Below are 21,272 nucleotides of genomic sequence, written 5' to 3'. Positions count from 1 at the left end.
TTTTAAATATATTTTAAATGACAACATTCATTTTGAAAATGTCGTTTTAAGCCTTCACAAGTATGTTTACAGTTGTGGTGATTTTTCCTGATTGACCCATGTAAACTAAATTCTGGTATTTGCCTATAGAAACCCATCTGAGTAAGTTTTTGAAGATGTGTTCTGTTATATCTCTACTGTTTTGCTTTGATCAGTACCAGGAATGGCCAGGTTTCTGAGCGCGCTCAGTCCAGCATGTTGAACAGACACGTCTCCTTCATCGACATGCTGCTCCAACACGGTCAGGATGTGAGGAACCACGCCCAGGTCCAGCATCTTCACACAGTTACTGTCTGACAGAAACACAGCAGGCCAACAAAGACACCTTCAGAACCTGATTACTGTATTCCATCTACCACTTCAAAGTGGAGCCATGTAATCTGATAACTCACTCAAACTCAATAGAATTATCCTGTTAAAAGTTATACTGTATTACTTAAAATTAGCCAACTTTTAATCTGTTTAATTGTATTTTGAAGAAGATGACGTGGAAGACAACATGTTGACTGGTCTTAACTGAAGTTCCTCTAATGGCCACTAGGTGCTGGCTTCAAGCACAGCTACTTTATTCTGCTAGGAGGACCTGCCCCCAGATTTCCCACATTAAATTGGGAATTTGCAACAATTACTGGAAGCACAAAGTTCTTAGAATTTATAGATAGATACATAGAACCAGACATGTCAGACATGTTTTACTGGTCCATATTCCCAAACAAGTTAAATTTGATTAGCACAACCAGTTGATGAACAGAGAGCCTGAAGCCTTCAGGACCCCTGGAGTTTTGGGGCCCCACGGCATTGCCAAGTTCGTAATCCAGCCTTGATTCCAAGAATGCTGTATTGACGTCAACATATCCCTTGGTATATGAAATGATGACATTTTTTCTACAAGAAGTTAGGGACTCGATACTCAGTATCAATTCTTCCAAAGTGTGTCTTGGTGGTGACTTTGAGAGTTGTTCCATTGAGAGATATTAAATCTTAAATCTGCAATAATTGTTTGAGGACAGCAAAAACAGGCTGTAAACACAAGACTGACATGCCTTCTAAGGTGATATGGTGAACTTGTTAGCAAGCAGTTGCTTATTTACACATTCAGCTATTAAAGAGCATTCATTCTAGCATGCAAGCTTATCTTGCTTAGCTCCACATAGATGGCACAGATGGCAAGGAATGTCCCTTCAGAAACCTATGGGTGAAGTCACAGAGATCTCTTTACAGTCTGTATTCTTTTCTGACTGTGTTCTGAAAATCTCACCGTTCCTGGCGAAGTTGGCGATGGCCAGGGCTCCAGACAGCTGCAGCTGGGTGTTGGAGCTCTGCAGCCAGGACAGAACATCCTGATACACCAGACCTGATCCCTCACCAAAACACTTCTGCATAGACTCATCTGACACACACACACACACACACACACACACACACACACAGATCATTAATACTCACAAAGAAGCACATTATTTCTTCCAACAAGCAGCGCTGACATTACCATCCTTTAATAGTAATATAGCATGATGTAAGGATTTTTTACTGCATATTATTGAGGTAAACAAATAACTAATAATACAACACTGATGCACCAGACACACAGAGACATAATGGTCCGTCCTGTGACACACTGTCACCCAGAAATGTCTCACTATCTAGATAAATACAGCTGAAAGGAGTCATAATGCTGTAAACAACCTGCTTGGCTGGTATGTTATGTCATGGACAGCCCTTGCTCCCTGTGTGCATTTCTATCTCTTCTTCTGTCTTTTTCTTTAGATGACAGCTGATGACAGTTAGTCAACACCACATTTATGGTGCATATTGTCTGAATGCAATGACAGAGGACAAGGACAAGACAACAGTCAGTGTTATTTGAACTGGCCAATCAGAGCTGAAATACGCACAGTAAATTACATGCACAAAAATTTCTGATTACTTAGATCGGACCTGTCACATCACATTCTGCACATTCAGTGTGGAGTGCTGGGCAATTTTTTTTACTTACAAAAAAGTCTGACTAGGTGAATGAGGTGAAAGACAGACAAATAAGGAAAGGAATACCTACACTGAAACAGAATTGCTGTTGTATACACAAACACATTCAGAGATGTCCCACAAGTTTGTATCTGCATCACTCACCTCCTAAAAGCAGGGACACTATGAGGTTGGAGGCAATCTTGATGCTGCAGAGGTCATGGGGGTCAGAACCTCCCTGCAGAGCCCTAATCATCTCTGATAAAGCCTCTGGTACTCCTGACTCTGCAAACTGCAGCTTCAGTGTATCTGGTGGTACAGCACAACCAGGTAAGTTTTACTATTGACTTTCTATTTACCATTATTAATAACTAACATTGTCTTCCAATAAATGTACAACACCATGATAAAAGAAGACAAAAACAAAGGTTTTGACTTTTACGTAGTACATGGTATTGAGCATTATTTCATGGTAAAAAATCTGACATTATACCAGTAGATCACTCTCATCCTCCTTCTTGTTTTCCATCTCTCTATCTCAAGTTTTTAGTTTTTAGGCCATAGTACACTCCCAGCACCCCCAGCTCTCAACTCAAGGCTGATTGTACAGTAATTCCGGTAAATCATGGCTTAACTATCCATTCTCCCTTTAGTCCCCCCATTTGTATGTTTTAATCAGAAACAAACAGCCTTGCAACCGCACTGTGAACCATTGTCTGCCTTTGATTCTTTATTAAAGAAAAGTTGTAATAAATATGGTTCTAGTTTATTGTGTCAAGAATAAATGAAAAGGCTTTAGCTACTGCCTGTTAACTACTGAAGAAAAAAAAAGTCAAATGAGAATCATAATACTAAAGGATTTTGAAAATTTAATTTCAAAGGTCATCCTTGAGTTGTTCTGGAGCTTTCAATCATATCACTTGTCTTCATCAGCAGATTGAGTTACCTAGCTGTCACAGATTTGTAGATATTAATTAATTAATTTAATACTTTAAGGACTACGCAGCCATGTGTTTATACTCTGTTACTTTGAGTATTTCTAAAGAAGGAAAAAATATATGATTGAGTTATACCTTGACAAAAAAAAATTTCCTCTGGGTTGTTTTTTCTTGGCTACACTTGAGAAATATTTATAGACACCATCATAAAGTGTCAGGGCACAGTGATGATTGTGTTTATATATTTGGATGAAATTATAGCAGATTCAGTGATTGTTGGTCAAACTTGTTTGCAATCCACCACAAAACAGAATTATATTCTTTGCTAATGAAGCTACAGCATTGTTCTCTTTGAGTTCTGAATTGTGTATTCCTCTATTTAGCAGTGGACAATAGGGATGAAATCTTCTATGTGGTTATATGTAATTTTATATTGTGATATTAGTTTATATTGTGATACAGTACATTTTATGGAACATAAATATGCAAACTGTTTATGATAAAAAATTATTAGCTAATCCATCAAATTAAATATCTGACATGTCAAAGTAATTCATTTCACTGATGTAAAAATCAACAATTTTTCTTGTAACAATAGCCACACATCAAGGCTGCCCCCTGTCTCCCTCAAGCTATCCCCAGATCAACCCATCAGGATCCCATTTCAGTTTATAACACTTCACATTACATATTGTTCTATGCTGATGATATTTTATTATTTATTCAAAATCTTAACAAATCTCTCCCACACCAGTTTGGAATTCATGTACTTTATATGCTTCTTCTCTCTCCTTTCTCTTCTTGTTTTTTAAGATTTTTTTCTCCTTTTTGTGCTCTTCTGGTTCTTTTCTTTTTTTAAACCACTGAAGGGTGTGTTATATACCTCCTTTGGATTGAGATGGTCTATTTTTTTCACAATATTTTTGTCTCTGTGTACATGATTTCTTTACCTTTATGTTGCTTTATGATAATTGGTCTCAAAATTCAAATGCAAGATGCAAAAATCAAATAAAATCCAATACTTCCATAAAGCAGTCCTGCTTATTGAATTATAATTTATCTATAATAAACATGTTCTTTGGAAGGCTGAGGCTGTTCTGGCTTGTCCAAATCATCCTTTGTTCAGGGAATGTGAGTTACTTACATCTGGCCATCTCTTTAGTGTTCCAGCTATAAGGACTGAAAGGACTAAATCTGCCTTTGTTTCAGTGGCTGTAGGCCTGTTAAACTTTTGTCCTACTTTTTCTTAACTGGACTCTAGAAATGTGTCAGGCTTTGTTGTTACAGAATCTGGGTCGGCTGGTCATCCTCCTTGATCTTGTGCAGCAGACAGAAAATGGCAAACCTATCACACTCAACCCAGTAACTAGGAAGGTTTAGAGCCCAGGGCAAGAATGCAGGGAGGGCCCTAGCACATGCCGTAGTGGTCCCAGTCACAGGGACATCTCAACCTTGTATTATGGTGACCACCAGGGCTCAGAGTTCAGGGAAAGTTCACTGGGAGTTGCCATTCTTTGGGTTGGAGTCGGAGACAGGTCAAGTTAGGCTTTCTAAGTCTATAGCAAAGAGGACAGAAAAATGGAGGAGCATAGCTAGGAAAGAGACAGATGAGCTTTCTAAACCAAGCCATCCATCCAGGGAAGACCCTACTTTAAAGCCTTGGTTTTAGAAAGAGGTTGAGGGAGTCAAGCAAGGTAGCCCAGGCTGTCTAGAAGAAGCTACCTAAGTAGTAAAAGGGAGGATTCTCTATCAGTGCAATTCAATTCAGTTCATTTATATAGCGCCAATTCATAACAGAAGTTATCTCATTGCACTTTTCCTATAGAGCAGGTCTAGACCATACTCTTTATAATATTAATTACAGATACCCAACAAATCTCACCATGAGCAAGCACTTGGCAAGCAAGTGACAGTGGCAAGGAAAAACTTCCTATAAAAGAGGCAGAAACCTTGGACAGAACCAAACTCAGAGTGGGTGGCCAGTGCAGGGGTTTATGTTGAGGCTTTAGCATTACCACAGCGGTTCAGACACAGGATGATGGATCTAGGACATTCAGTACCATGGGCAGGACATATGGCATTTCAAAAAACTTTGTGTAGGATTGACAGTCCTTATAGGACATCCATGCCTATAGGAAAATAGGCATGGATGTAGTGGGACCATTAGAGAGAAGTTCCTCTGGCAACAGATACATCTTGGTAATCTGTGATTATGCAACCTGCTATCCTGAAGCCTTCCCCCTAAAGTCAGTGAAAGCCAGAAATGTTTTCCAGGGTAGGCATACTTAGAGAGGTATTGACAGACTGTGGGACAAATTTTATGTCTAAGTTGCTACAGCAGGTCTATCAGCTGTCAGGAGTGAAGAGAATTATGACCACCCCTTCTCACCATTTGAACTGTTGCATGGACGCCAGGTGAGAGGGCCACTGGACCTCCTGAAAGACTAATGGGAAAGTCCTACATAAACGAGAGAGAACGCTGTGCCATATGTGGTCAAGATGAGAGAGGCTGGACGAAATATCAGCAGTGGCCCAGGAGACCATGAGGATGGCTCAACAGAACCAAAATAAGTGAGTAGAGAAAGGGTTTTTGGACCAGGCCAACATCTGCTGTTGCTGCTTCCTACAGCAAGCTGCTGCCAAGGGGCATGGACCTTATGAAGTCCCTAAATGGATCAGTAAGGTCACATATGAACTTTATAAGCCAGAGAGTCAAGAAATATCAGACATTTCATGTAAACTTGTTGAAGGTGTTCCAGGAGCTGGCTCAAGAAAGATGCTCCAGTGTGGCTGAAGAGCTACAAGATTCCTGAGCAGTTGGTGCCTGTCTTAAAGAAAGAAATCGGGTTGATGTTGGAGATGGGTATAATTGAGGTATCCAGCAGTGAATGGTGCAGCCCTGTTTTGGTATCCAAAAAAGATGACTCACTGAGATTTGGCATCCATATCCCATGCCTAGAATCAATGACCTGGTGGAGAGAGTTGGGAGAGCAAAATACACCACCACTCTGGACCTGAGTAAAGGCTATTGGCAGGTTGAGTTGGCACCAGACGCATGGGAGTTTACAGCCTTCAAGACTCCATTGGCCTTCGGGGGGCCCCAGCTACTTTTCAGAGATTAATGAACCATATTTGGGATTTGTTGGGTCTCTGTAAAAAATATAAAGAGTATGGTCTAGACCTGCTCTATAGGAAAAGTGCAATGAGAATGTCTGTTATGAATTGGCGCTATATAAATACATTGAATTGTTCTGAGAGATGTGTCAGAGTTTTCAGCTGGCAACTTGGATGATGTGGTGATTTTCAGCCAGTCCTGAGAGGAACACATGTCACATCTGCAACTAGTCCTGCAATGCATTAGAGCTGCAGGGTTAACAATCCATCCACAGAAATGTGCTTTAACCCAGAAAGAGGTCGAGTATCTGGGTTATGTCATGGGCTTTGGCAAGATCAACCCTCAAGTGGGGAAGGTGGAGGCCATCCAGGCCTTCCCTGTTCCTACCACCAAGAAGAAGGTAGAAGAGTTTCATGGGCCTGGTGGGGTGGTACAGGAAGTTCATTCCCCACTTTGCAGAGCGTTCAGTGGTGTTTAACCTCACAAGAGCCGCAGCACCCAATAAAGTGCACTGGAACAAGAAGTGTGAAAGAGCTTTCAGGAAGCTCAAAGATTCCATCTGTACCCATTCAGTTCTGCACAGTCCTGACTTTGACAAGTTGTTCACCCTGCAAACAGATGCCTCTGGAGTGGGCCTGGATGGGGTGCTATTGCAGGAGGAGGTGGAGAGAGAGACCAGGTATTCTACTGTGGAGAAGGAGTGTCTCCCGATTGAGTAGGCCATTGACACTCAGATACTACCTTCTAGAATGACACCTCTATCTGGAGGCTCATCATTGTGCCCTCCAGTGGTTGCATCGGATGAAAGATACCAACATGCGCATCGCCGGACACTATGGCTGACTGTCTCTGAAGTGAAGTTTGAGGTACTGTGCTCTTAAGGGAGAGAGGAGGGATGTAATAAAGGTCCTCATTACTAGTATTTTGTAACAATTTGTATACAGTACTGGTGAAAGAAATAAGGCACAAACTTGAAAGGTTGAATGTTTTAATTGAAATTGTTGCGTATATTAATTAATGTGTTCTGTAGATATTGTAGCTGCCTCTCTGCTGGAGTTGATTGAAGGCCGGCCCTGTAAACACATATACACTCAGTTTGGCTAGTTTGGTTAACAAAATGTGTGCATTGTGCTATAACCTTTGCCAAAATGATGATGCATTGAATGCAGTGTTAACTGTTGCTTGATTGTGCAATAATATAATGTATAATGTTTGTGTTCAGGTCACTCACCTCTGTTGTGTCTCCTCTCCAGGGTGTTCGGGCTAAAAGAGTAGTCAGGGTATCTGAGCACCAATTTAAAGGTTCCGGGAGATACCATGTGGTAATTAGTGTAAGGGTGTTAGTGGACTGTAATCTGCTATTCAGGGTTTCTGTGATTATATTTGAATGTGTAACATAAAGTAAGATCATGCAAACTAGTTGACATTAGTGTAGTATGAATGTATTTTAATGTATTTGTTGTGTTTGTATAGTTTTGATGTCAGGTGAGGGGCAGATTTCCCCATACTGTGGTAGGGGTCGAGGTCATTGCCAGTGGCAGGCTATATAAGGCTGCAAGTTTCCATGAAGCGCTGCTGTTGTCAGAACCACATGTTGCTGTAGTATTTTATGTGGAGAAGTTGACTTATAGTTATTATGTCATCATCGTGGGTAAACACCTGGTTAGTCTGCACCTAACCTCTGCCTCCAGCAGCTACTCGGCCATCTTAACACTCTTCAAGGAAGTTGTTAATTGTGTCTGTTATCCTGTCTGTGCTTTACTGTGTTTTGTGATTGACCGTTGTTATTGTTTTTGTTTTTCATTGTTGTTTTTTATGACTTATGTCATCTGGCTGCAAACCAAATTTCAAACCAGAGTTTCATCAATAAGTCTTCCTAGCGTCCTTCCTGAAGCGCCCTGCAGGTCTTACCACTCTCGCTCAGTGAGCCCAGTATTTCCAGGATGACGTGTCTGCGTTCAGCATCAGGCGCCCGTTTCAGCTGAAATGTCAGTACATCGGCGACGTCCAGCTCTGCCAGGGCATCCCGTGCAGAGTCTGCAAACACGGGGATCTATAACTAGGCAGTGTTGAAGGTAACTAATTATCCTGACTACCAGTTTAAGCAATCATACATCAGACATCGACAGCTAATTTAATACAGCAGCTTTTTGACATTGTGAATTTCCCACTCTTCTTGGTAAGGGTTTCACTTAAAATATTTTATAACAGTGTTGGCCTCCCTTCCTTTGGGACAAGCTTTGGTTCCTTTATCCTGGTGATATCGCTGTGTAAGCTCTGGCTCATTGTTTTACATATTCCACAGTGAATGAGGTGGAGAAGCACTGAAGAATGCCTAAAGTCAGATCTGTCTTTGTTTGTTCATTATTCCCACTGATTTGTCTTGGCACTGTACACAAACAGTTTGAAAATTACACAGGCCTGTTGGTGTTGCCATAATAGTGAGTAATAGAGGGTGTGTGCAAGCATTTACTGTGCCTTTTGTACCTGTGAGCAATTTAGTTTGTTTTATATGACTAAGGGAAAGCACATAGACAATACAGAGAAGAAACACAACACAAAGATGACCACGAATTAAAAGAGCAGCCCTGTAGCTGTGAAGGACATGCCTACTGTAAATAATGAGACTGATTAAAATCACAGCTGATTCCTAATTAATTATAATAAATACAATTAATAAATAATCACCCATGTCAGCCAGGTTACAGAGCGCCAGCAGGCAGACGTTGACCAGAGGGTCGTTCTCTGGATACTCTCTTATTATGGACACCAGTCGGGGGATTACACCACTCTGGACTAACTGGTCCTGTTGGTATGCTGGGTGGGAGGTCAAAGAGAGAGTGGAAGTGATCAAAGATAAAGTAACAGATAACAGTTTTATTATTGTTTTGTTTTCTAATTTTGTATTTCGTTTGTGTCTCAAAACACACTTTAACTTTAAGGTCATTGTTTCAATTCACTTCACTTCAGTTTCATTTATATAGCGCCAGTTCATAACAGAAGCTATCTCATTGCACTTTTCCTATAGAGCAGGTTTAGACTGTACTTTTTATAATATTATAAATTATAATATATATTATTATAATTATAATTATATTATTATATATTATAATATAATTATAATTATTAATTATAATCAGGTAACTGATGTGGAAATGTTAATTGCATACAATTCATCAAATTAAATTGAATAATGATAATAAAAAATAATTTTACATTTGAGAATTAGAAGCCATATACATAGTACCTATTTCAACCTGAAGACTGACTTGCGGTCTGTCATTCTCTGTAGCCTTCAAAAGAACACAGTCTGCCTCATAAGCACACTGTTCATCATCAGTGAACCCTGCTGACCGAGCAAGCGATGTCAGATCAACTCACAGTTGTCAAAGCAGATGCGTCCGATGGCCCTGCCAGTGTTCAGCAGCATCTCCTGGTTATTGCTGTTCAGATGGGGAACGAGCACCTTCACCAGGCCTGCCTCAATGCATGGCTCCCTGACTGCAGCTACAACATAACATATGATTTAACCTCTTGAACTCTGGTATTTCCCTTAAATGCCCCCTTAAAGAAACATATAAGTCCCTTGAACCTCTGTTGTACCTTTTTCTACCCCCTGTGCGGCAGTGACAACATGCTTGCCACGCTACATGCAAGCATGTTGTCACCACTAGTTGGCAGGGCAAGCCAGATTATTAGACTGAGTGCAGTTACAGTTTCACTTGCAGTTAGCCATTATGTGTTTGGCACCCAGAGGAATAGTATTAACAAAGACACTGTGGCAGACCGCAATGCATGGTGCCCTTATATGGATTTAACCTGGGTGCACTGACATGAATAAGTTGAAAGCAACACAGACTGCACCAGTTTGGACTGAAATTTTACTACGAATGCATGCCATCAGAAAAATTCCACTCATAATGGCTTTGAAAGATGAAAAAGATGACCACACTAACTGTGACATATTTTCTTATACAATATAATTAGTATTACAGTAAAAATTCTGCTTGAACCAGTGCTTTATTGAAGCCACAGTACACTATATAAACTGAGTGAAATCAAACCCTAAATATGGTTGCACATTAAATTCTACTGCATTGTCAAATTCTACTGTATTGTTCGTCATTTTACATGCATATATTCAACATTTCGCTGTAATTCAGCGAGTGTAGCTTCTCAAAAAGAGCATCTTCCCAGTGTACAACAATAGCTCCAGGAACCTTGTGGAAAAGTTAGTCAAGGGGCAAAGACTAAACTATTATATTTTCACTGTAATTAATCACAAAAGACATAATGAAACACCATCCAGCTGTGTGTCAGTCAAACAATATTTGGGCAGCATGGGTGAGATGTCCGTAAAGTGCTCAGAAAAATGGAAATTTGGACTTTTACAATTCCACAACAACTGGGCAAACTCCAACTGCTGAGAAAGATCATGTGATATAATTGAAAGCTCTAGACTACCTACTAAATGGACTTTTTGTCAACAATATATGGGGCAGTGAAGAGCTGAGGTAAGGTGATAGTTAAAGTTTTATTGGACTTTGCAACCCACAGAAGACAATCCATTTTGTGTGTACTATGACCCACAAACATGTATTTTTTTTATTTTATTGTGTGTAAAATATTTGTGGATCATGGTACACATTTGTGGATTGTCTTCTGTGGGTTACAACTAATAAAGTCCAATAAAAACTTCCATATAATGGCTACTGAACACATGGTGTAGTAATTATCTAAAATATTAAATATAATAATTTTCCTGCTGTATTAACAACTATAGCAGTATCCTACCTTCTCGGGCCATCTCTGCCACCACCAGAGCCACCTGGCAGCTCAGGCTGCATTTACTCCGTAAAGCCTGAGCCAGTGTGGGTAGAATCCCACTTCTGACGATCTCAACAGCAGCATCTTTCTCTGTGGATGCAAAAATCCATTTATTCAGAAGCAAAACAATGGCATGATATTCAATCCCAGCATTTACTAGAAATGTGTGAAGTTAGTTTTGGCTAACAGTCTTTAGTTTACAAAGTAAAGCCGTGATGTGACTTCAAGTCAAAAAGTATGTGACTTGGACTCTGACAACTCCTAGTGGTTGCATTAAAAAAGACACTTTTCACAGACGTTTTCTGGTGGCCTCCTGACCTTTTATCTACTGCCACCATCAGACTTTCACCCAATATACAGGTATGTGACAGTCTAACAGGCCAATTGTGCCACCCTTACGCAGAGTATTCAGTTGGCACAGTTGGTATCCAGGCTACTGTAAAGCACCCTTCAGACATGCATACATGTTAATTTTACATGTTGGTTGCATGTCTAAAAAAGCGGGTTTCTTTTAAAAGTCAATCTGACGAGGTCAGACCTGCAACATTTCTGTAAGGTATACCAGTACAAGGTTAAAGCATGTTAGCAAAAAGGAACTGAGCGAAAGTTATGTCTTGTCATTTTGAACTGTGCTTGGCTGACTGTATATTCTAGCTACGAAATGAAGACATGAGAACATTTATTAGGGAAACTACAGGGTAGATCAGACAAGTGAGAATCAGGGGTGAGTGTCCTTTGTGCTTCTGACGGTCTACATTTAAGCCACCTAGATAGCCATTCAACTGCAAAACGTTTCAAAATGGTTCACTTGATATTATTTTCTGTGAGCACTGCAGTTTAATGTAACAGTCCTGTCATGTCTGAATAGAAGTATTTCAGGACATTTATGTTACAGAATCCTACGTTTGAGTGCCAAAAGCCATCATTTTAACTTAGGTAGGCTTAGGCAGATGAAGCCAGCAATGTTACATATTCCATATCTGGAAAGGGCTTACTGTAGTAGGCAGATTGCTATGACATTTGCTGAGCACATTCATTTTCCCCAGAAGACTCTTCTGAATTTAGTGATTATGTGAGTTGTTCTGCCTTTTTAAGCACAGTAATATTTCTTCCTTGTACTAAATAAGAAATACTTGCATAGTGAAAAGACTGCTGATGACAGTCGGCAAAGCATGATGAAAACCCAGAAAAGAAAAACTATCATGGCCTAGTCTGTCTAACTCGCACGTAAGAGCTGAGCTGTGTAAGATGGTTTACTGTTTGATAACCAGATCTGGGATGGGATGACAAACCAGAGTAAATTGATGGATGGGTGGAAGGTTGGTCTGTGGGTGTGGTGTGCTTGTATGCAGGTGTGTTACATGACTTACTCTTTTCCAGCAGAGCAGCCAGCACTGTGTCCAAATGAGGCTTGAGCTCCTCCTCAATCAGCTCTGTACTCACACTGATAGCCTTTAGTGCCTCGCTCAGAGAGTCTTCAACACACACACAAACATACACCACCAACAAAAATAACAACAAGTTAAGAATTTGCCAGACTTCCTTATCCCACCTCAATAAACACATACATGGACATTGTTAGACTGACCTTCCCAGCGGCCAAGATCATAAGTGATGGAGGCAGAGACATGAGATAAAGCAAATCCCAGATGTGGCCATTTATTTACAGCTATGTACATGTGACCATGGCATACAGCACAAAATAGCAGAAGCAGTACCCTTTGGGACCAGCCACCATGACCAGTATTACTACTCAAGCTGGAACAAAGGTCAGCCTTTTATACTACCCACGCTTGGGTGCTACCAAAAACAGGGGTACTCTAGGGTGCCCCATTTTACATACAACATCTACATTTGAAAAAAACATACATATCAACAAAATACTGCCATTACATGAAATAACCCCTTTATAGTTAACACATCTAAAAACATAAAGCTGACATATACTCCCCACCCCCATTCAAACCCTCCTGGAACAATAAAGAGGCACTTGTTTCCCCGGGGACACTTTTAATCGCACACCCTAGGAGTCGGAGACAGGAGAGCCCAAGTAAGTGTTTAGCATATGACATCACGCTCACTATACTGCATTTATATCTCATGTTCAAAATAAGTGAGAAACTTGACTAACTGAACCAAGGAATAATCGTTCCGAGCTCCGCTAATGCCCCCATTCATCTTACAGGTGGCCAATCCAACCACCCGGTCATCTGGAACAAACCACATTACACTCCAAAAGGAAAGTACACGATTGTTACGCAAACCTCCCAATAAAGGTGATGTAACAATTGCTTGCCTCCTCATTATATTAATCACGTGCCATTATTTTACTGTGTAAATACTGAATTATAATGCTTTACTGTGCAACATATACAATGGTGTGAAAAGTGTTTGCCCCCATCCTGATTTCTTATTTTTTTGCATGTTTGTCACACTTAAATGTTTCAGATCATCAAACAAATTTAAATATTAGTCAAAGATAACACAAGTAAACACAAAATGCAGTTTTTAAATGAAGGTTGTTATTATTAAGGAAAAACAAATTCCAAACCTACATGGCCCTGTGTGAAACAGTGATTGCCCCCTAAACCTAATAACTGGTTGGACCACCCTTAGCAGCAACAACTGCAATCAAGCGTTTGCGATAACTTGCAATGAGTCTTTTACAGCACTGTGGAGGAATTTTGGCCCACTCATCTTTGCAGAATTGTTGTAATTCAGCCACATTGGAGGGTTTTTGAGCATGAACTGCCTTTTTAAGGTCATGCCACAGCATCTCAATAGGATTCAGGTCAGGACTTTGACTAGGCCACTCCAAAGTCTTCATTTTATTCTTCTTCAGCCATTCAGAGGTGGACTTGCTGGTGTGTTTTGGATCATTGTCCTGCTGCAAAACCCAAGTTCGCTTCAGCTTGAGGTCACAAACAGATGGCCGGACATTCTCCTTCAGGAGTTTTTGGTAGACAGTAGAATTCATGGTTCCATTTATCACAGCAAGTCTTCCAGGTCCTGAAGCAACAAAACAACCCCAGACCATGACACTACCACCACAATATTTTACTGTTGGTATGATGTTCTTTTTCTGAAATGCGGTGTTACTTTTACGCCAGATGTAATGGGACACACACCTTCCAAAAAGCTCAGCTTTTGTCTCGTCAGTCCACAGACTATTTTCCCAAAAGTCTTGGGGATCATCAAGATGTTTTCTGGCAAAAATGAGACGAGCCTTAATGTTCTTTTTGCTCAGCAGTGGTTTTCAGCTTGGAACTCTGCCATGCAGGCCATTTTTGCCCAGTCTCTTTCTTATGGTGGAGTCATGAACACTAACCTTAACTGAGTCAAGTGAGGACTGCAGTTCTTTGGATGTTGTTGTGGGGTCTTTTGTGACCTCTTGGATGAGTCATCGCTGTGCTCTTGGGGTAATTTTGGTTGGCCGGCCACTCCTGGGAAGGTTCACCACTGTTCCATGTTTTCACCATTTGTGGATAATGGCTCTCATTGTGGTTCGCTGGAGTCCCAAAGCTTTAGAAATGGCTTTATAACCTTTTCCAGACTTATAGATCTCAATGACTTTCTTTCTCATTTGTTCCTGAATTTCTTTGGATCTCGGCATGATGTCTAGCTTTTGAAGATCTTTTGGTCTACTTCACTTTGTCAGGCAGGTCCTATTTAAGTGATTTCTTGATTGAGAACAGGTGTGGCAGTAATCAGGCCTGGGTGTAGCTAGCGCAATTGAACTCAGGTGTGATAAATTACAGTTAAGTTATATTTTAACAGGGGGGCTGTCGTATGGCGAGGTGCTATATGCAGGTAGAGAAGTATGTGGACCCAAAAGCAGATGACGAGGAAGCGGAAGTAGCTGGATGACTACCGTGTTTATTGTTGGGTGGAATGCAGGCAAGAACAGGCAGAGGTGAGCAGACAGGCAACGAGCAGACAAAAACCAAAATCCAAAAATCCAAAATCCAAACAAGGTTCACCGGAGAACAAAGAATCCAAGATAAACTCAGTCAAGGGCTTGGCAAGGAACAACACCATGTGTACAACAATGATCCAACACAGAACAAAGAAAAGACCCAGACTAAATACCCAAGGGGAGGTGAGACAACGAGACACAGGTGCAAACAATCAAGGGAGGACCAACAATCAAAACTGGAGGGAAAACACAGACAGGAAGTAAAAACACAAGACACACAACGGAAGGAGACTACTACAAAATAAAACAGGAAGTGTCAACACCAAAACTACCACAGGGGCAATAACTTTTTCACACAGGGCCATGTAGGTTTGGATTTTTTCCTTAATAATTAACAACCTTCATTTAAAAACTGCATTTTGTGTTTACTTGTGTTATCTTTGACTAATATTTAAATTAGTTTGATGATCTGAAACATTTAAGGGTGACAAACGTGCAAAAAAACAAGGAATCAGGATGGGGCGAACACTTTTCACACCATTGTATATGTTGCACAGTAAAGCATTATAATTCAGTATTTACACAGTAAAATAATGGCACGTGATTAATATAATAAGGAGGCAAGCAATTGTTACATTTAAAATCTTTATTGGGAGGTTTGCGTAAATTTGTTTGATGATCTGAAACATTTAAGTGTGACAAACATGCAAAAAAATAAGAAATCAGGAATTAAATACACTGTATTTAATGTTGGATATTTGTTCTCTTAACTTTCTCATGTATTTTGTCTTTTTTTTTGTTTGAGCAGTACACAGATTTTTAATTGTCTATCTGTCAGTATCATTTCCATTTGGTCAGACTACATGATGGGCTGAAATGCACAGTTGTGATGTTTTGTTTTTGGTCACAGTTACTAAAGTATACTGTATGTCCAGTATATGTCCACACCAATATGCAGGATCGGTATCCGGGCTAATCAAGGCATTTTAAAAGATTGTAATAGGCTATATAAAGCCTGATCTATTTCCATTCCTCTGTTTATTACACAATATTGTGCTCTGGGTATGCCATCTGTCAACAACACCATATTGTGCTTCATTAAAATACTGGAACATTTTTTTGTTCATGCTGGATATGAAGAGTGGCTGCCTAAATCCTGTTCAAACCATTCTTCCACAACAGGTCCACATTCAAACTTCCCCAATATCTCCATGGATACTATAACACTATAGGACATTAACAAAACATCATATGTGAGGAAAGCTGTGATGGAGGTACACAAAAAGTGGATTGACATAAACCATTTTAATGTAGGCTTACCATAGGCTACTTTGTGCACTGTGCAACAGTATCATCTAGGCAAGTATAAATATTGGATAAGAACTCTCTATCCTCAGATACTTAGTATTAATGTCTCAGCTTTATGATCAGAGCAACAACCACTTGCACAGGAGATCCCAAAGCTAGCATTGTAACATTAGTTGGGTCTCTGTAAATAATATTATAAAGAGTTCGGTCTAGACCTGCTCTATAGGAAAAGTGCAATGAGATAACTTCTGTTATGAATTGGAGCTATATAAATAAAAAAATTTAACATGTCTGCTTTATTATTATTATTATTATTATTATGAATATCTGGCATCTGCCTATGGTAATACATAGTGAGCAATAAGGGGAATTTATGTATTGGAAGAGGGAAAATACAACAGTAGCCCACATCAAGATATTTGAGCAAAACGCACCTATAAAATTAAAGCCACACAGACTAATCAGTGCAAACAAGCTTACTGATAACAATAGAATCCAAATAGTTTGGAAATTGCCCTGTCTCTACGACAACACTTGGTGGTTGGTCCAGGAAAAAAGGTCTCGACAGCTACTGGCAATGATACTATGAAATTTGGTATGGATATTCATGGTCTCCAGAGCATGATCCTTTCCTCTAGTACTGCCATCCAAGCAAAGCTTCCACCTAAGAAATACATTAATCCATGGATGGGCGTCGCCTGGCCTGGGCACTTGGGGCTGTAGCCCCGAAGATTTTCTCTTTGGCCCCGAATAATTCTTCACTTTGAGTGGCTTAAAAGAAGACAGCAGTATTGTAGTTTTGTATATTCATTGAACGTAACTGAGCGGTGGCAAGACCAATCAGAGAGGGTTTATAGGAAAATACGTGGAAATACTTGTGTCTTATTGGCTGACAGATCTGTCAATTCTTCACAACAGTGGCACAAACATCCTCTCATGATGAGTTAAAAAAAACATCTGTAAATGTCTGGATGAATTCCAAGTTACATGAACATGATCTGAGCAGAGCATAAGTTACATTGCATTGCACTGTAACCAGCTGAACCGTTAACAATGATAGCTGTGCTACTGACAACAAACTTAGCCTAGTCTCGTTTTGGGGCGATGTTTGTCATTTTATTTTGCTAATTTAATGGTCTGCCTCTGAAGAACGAGTGAGAGCCGCTGCTCAGCGACTGACAGAAGAGGCAGCGGGAGAAACAGCTGGAGAGCCAGAATATCTTCACATCGAACTCTGCGATTAACTGTAAGGATTTATTTCGACCAAAGCAGAGTGATTGTTGGAACAGTTTAAAGACTAACCAAGATAATTTTGGTGAGTTTTATTTTGTTTCTGTCAAGTTTGAATGAAGTGTGTTTAGATGAGTTAACGAGGCGATTAAGCTGCTCTTAGTTTGGTGAAAGAGAGAAATGTGAATTCAGAAGGTGTAATGTCAAAATAAATAAATACATTTAAAATAAAATAGGTGTAAGAATATTTCCTTTCTTTAGCCACTGCTCTCCGTGCGCGTGTGTGTGGTACGATGAAATGTGTTGGACAACAAAACAGAGCAGCTCAGCAATAAGAGCACTAGTCATAAAATCTAGAATCGCCTATGAGATAAAAACATTTAAGATGATAAGGTTCATAATACTTTGAGTGTTACAATAATCATAATACATTTGAAATAAATTTGAATATGAAAGTGCCTTTCACAGTCTCAAGGACACTGTACAGGGTAAAAAGCAGAATAAAAAAGGGAGTAAAAAGCATAGTGTCTGTCAGAGGCTCTAACGGGTTGCCTTTGTTAGAGGGATGTTTGAGGCATCTCCCAAAACCGGAGATTCTGCAGATTCCATAGACAGGCCCGCTACTAACACCTCCATGGTAAATATGTTTTGTGGTGCACTGGATGTCTCACCGTTTATGCATCCCCTGTTTGGCAACAGATCAGCATGGACAGTTTTGATTGGTGACAGAGCCATCGTTGGTAACAGTCCCCCTGAACTGTAATGACCTTATCTGTAGTGTGTAGCATATATGTAGATGTTGTGTTAGGGTTAGAAAGTAGTCTTTAGATAGTAATACAAGTTTTATGTTTGTTCATTCTGTCGTTGACCACCACAAAATATATTGCAAATTAAACAGCACACTAGTAAGTAGCAGAACTGTAGCATGGAGCAGAAAAGTAGCTTGTATATATTAAATTTCATTATTACTGTTAGTATCTGTTTGAACTTCTCAGGTCAGCCAGCAACACGAGAGGACAGGCATCCAGCAGAACAGTTCAATGACTTCCATGCAGGAGTTGGCCTGTGTCACAGACCCGCAGTTAACATTCACCTTTTCATTAACAGTAATCACAATCTTTAGCCAACCTTAGGCAAGTGTTTTAGTTGCCTTACCTTAACACTACCTTAATCATAATTCATTTGCCATAAACACAGCCTTTCCCTAACCATAACCATACATTGCCATGGGCAGAAACAGAAAGCGAAAATAATGTTGTCAATGAACGTAATCCGGGGTTTTGTAGAATTGTCCAATATTGATGTTCTTGTCTGGTGATAGGGTTGTAAAAACGAATTAATTTAGCCTGATTAGGGCCATTTAACCTGAAACATCTGCAATATTTCTTCCACTGTCGGCATGGAATAAAGTTCAGGCACAAACCTTAAGAGCTACTAAACAAATGCACATCCAATACAATGTATTACACACACACACACACACACACAGTGAGGAGAGACCTGCAGATGGTAATCACCTCAGCTAATCCCTTGTAAGTCAAATGAAAATAGCCTGAGTGGAGGGGGCTATCAGGCTAATACACAGCCTGCTACGTCAGGATCTAACCCCCATGTCCTTCTGTGTGTGCGCGTCCACGTGCATGTGTCCATGTGTGTTTGACAAGAGAGCAGGCACCAATTTACTAATCAGAGAAGACGTGCACTGCAGAGAGAGGTTGAGACAAAGAGGACAGGAGGAAGAAAGAAATGTCTGATAAAAAATAAATTCTACAACTGTGAAATCAGATGAACTGATCGCATTCCGATTGTATGTGCTGTAAGTATTTCACTCCGTTTAATTTGCAACATATGCTGTGATATTATTATTATTAGAGTTAGAGAAAAGAAATTAGCTAAATGATTAATTCGATGAAATGAAAAATAAATCACTTAATTAAATTAATAATTATTTTAAGAACAATATTGTGCTGCCCACGTAGGCTACAAAGAAGGCCCGGTTTCTTGGAGTTCATCAGTGTGCCACTGTTCCCAGGCTCCTTCTGGATCTGATGAAACATGGCGGTGACAGGCATCAGTGGAGATTCAACACCTGATGGTGGATTCAAGCAGACTGCTGCTGTTTTCTTGATCTATCGAGCGAGCTAATGCCCCCATACACACATTCACATTCTCATTCCCTGGTGTGTGATGCCTAAAATCCCATAACCACAGCTGGTATTATATGTCATCACTCACATGCCACCGCACACGCACACACGCGCACACACTAGGGGATGTGATATGGAGCTACTCACCGGTGTCTATCATGGCTGCTGGTCGGCAGGCTCTGCTGGCTGCTTGTTAGCACTGTGTGTGTGTGTGTGTGTGTGTGTGTGTGTGTGTGTGTGTGAGAGGCTAGCAGAGGATACCCCCCCAGCTCTGTCCGTCACTCTGTCTGTGTGTTTCTCTCTGCTCCTCAAACCCATTAGCCAACTCTCTCTCTCTCTACGTGTATGTCTCGCTAGCTCTCTCGCCCTCAGCCCTCCCTCCCTGCCCCCACTGCGCATGCGTTCTCTCTCTCTGCTCATTTGCTCTCAGTTCCCCCTTGCTCTTCAATTAACAAATTAAAATAAGCTTTATTGTTCGGACAAGAAATAGTTTCAATGTTTTTGAAATATAAATCGTTTTCAAGAAACATTATTTTGAATTATTGGAATAAAACAAGCCTCTATTTTACAGAAAGATGAAATGAAATAATATTTAGCTATAGAAAAGACAGTGTCTGAACATACAGAACATTTATGAAGCCCTAAGAAGAGTTGTGGCAGAGCTGGGGACAGGGCTTGGTAGGCAGAAATGGTAGTTAGGTGTATGTAAAGCCATTTAGGGAAGTCATTCTCAATTGTGAACATGGTCTGAGAACTCAGAAATTTAAGCTACTCTGTGTTGCTTAAGCCCCGCCCTCAGGGAGGAGTCTTCCTGAGTGTCTGCTGTTTACCCTGCCTAGTTTCACCTGAAACTGACCTTCTTTTGTTTCCAAGATGGCCCAGTAATCAGTAATCAGGCCTATTGTTTTCTGGCTGTACCTCCCTCATCACTGTTAAGTACCTGATTAGCATATGATTGGCTTGACCATGGTGTTAATACACTGTGGTAAACCGTTGGCAAGATGAATCCCAGACCACCATTTCTGTTTAAAGAGGGGATTTCTTTTTTCACAAAAATGGCTTCTTTGACTCCTCTTTTAAACCAACTCTTCTCTCTACTTAGAATCTTCACCTCACTGTCTTCAAATGTGTGGTTTGTAGCTTAAGCAGCACAGAGTAGCTTAAATTTCTGAGTTCTCAGACCATTTTCACAATTGAGAATGACTTCCGGATGGGAGCCGAAACGTCTTGATTCTGAAAACAGTGTCCAGATGACTACGACTGAAACCTTTTCTACGATAGAACACTCCTGGACGAATGAGGGACTACACCGTCTTATACCTTGGGATATTTCTGGTCTAAGGCCATCTGTCAACACTGGTGAACTGGATAGTAAAGGTTAATCTGCTCATCTGCTAGGACTGGGATATTTGAATATATTCAATATATTTGATCAATTAATGTGCGATATGGCAGATGACCATATCCTCATATTCGAGTTTTCAGTGTTTCCACCGGTCACCGCTGAAGGGTAGTGAGGTTACCACAGTCAGCCATAAGTGTGTAGATGAGCTCAGGTTGCAGCATAATAGTTACTGTACAGCTGTGTGTTGTGTTTGCTGCCACAGAAAAGCAATAAAAAGTCGCTGTTAATGTAACGGTGCTACGGTGTCTTCTTGTACTCTTCCCAGCAGAGTTGCTCCAGACTGTGAACAGCTAGCTAGCTAGCAGCTACAAGTCATTGTGATGTTTTTTTCGGCAGCAATGCATCATAATCTGCAAGGTCATTTTATGTTTGCACTATTTGA

The 21,272-nt window shown here is 40.3% G+C and overlaps 1 protein-coding gene across 3 annotated transcripts in view; it reads right to left on the bottom strand.

Annotated features, from left to right (window-relative positions):
• Window positions 1-20,252, bottom strand: part of si:dkey-191g9.5 (rap1 GTPase-GDP dissociation stimulator 1) — a 29,320-nt gene extending 9,068 nt beyond the window's left edge. Inside the window, exons 1-10 of one of the 3 annotated variants that reach the window (XM_044213047.1) lie at window positions 19,633-20,251; window positions 18,010-18,110; window positions 12,255-12,359; window positions 10,852-10,974; window positions 9,439-9,564; window positions 8,746-8,874; window positions 7,969-8,094; window positions 2,170-2,313; window positions 1,298-1,429; window positions 198-332 (exon numbers count right to left, since the gene is read on the bottom strand). In XM_044213047.1, coding sequence (XP_044068982.1) covers window positions 198-332; window positions 1,298-1,429; window positions 2,170-2,313; window positions 7,969-8,094; window positions 8,746-8,874; window positions 9,439-9,564; window positions 10,852-10,974; window positions 12,255-12,359; window positions 18,010-18,073 — 1,084 coding nt within the window. In that variant the 5' untranslated portion in view covers window positions 18,074-18,110; window positions 19,633-20,251. Of the gene's footprint in view, window positions 1-197; window positions 333-1,297; window positions 1,430-2,169; window positions 2,314-7,968; window positions 8,095-8,745; window positions 8,875-9,438; window positions 9,565-10,851; window positions 10,975-12,254; window positions 12,360-18,009; window positions 18,111-19,632 lie in introns of all 3 variants that reach the window. The other 2 variants (XM_044213048.1, XM_044213049.1) reach the window with 2 other exon arrangements.
• Window positions 20,253-21,272: the final 1,020 nt, after the last annotated feature.

This window comes from Siniperca chuatsi, linkage group LG11 (genome assembly GCF_020085105.1).
Source record: "Siniperca chuatsi isolate FFG_IHB_CAS linkage group LG11, ASM2008510v1, whole genome shotgun sequence".
In the NCBI taxonomy this organism is placed as follows: domain Eukaryota; kingdom Metazoa; phylum Chordata; class Actinopteri; order Centrarchiformes; family Sinipercidae; genus Siniperca; species Siniperca chuatsi.
Note: the sequence above shows the minus strand (reverse complement) of the source record. Positions and strands in the feature narration are given on the sequence as shown.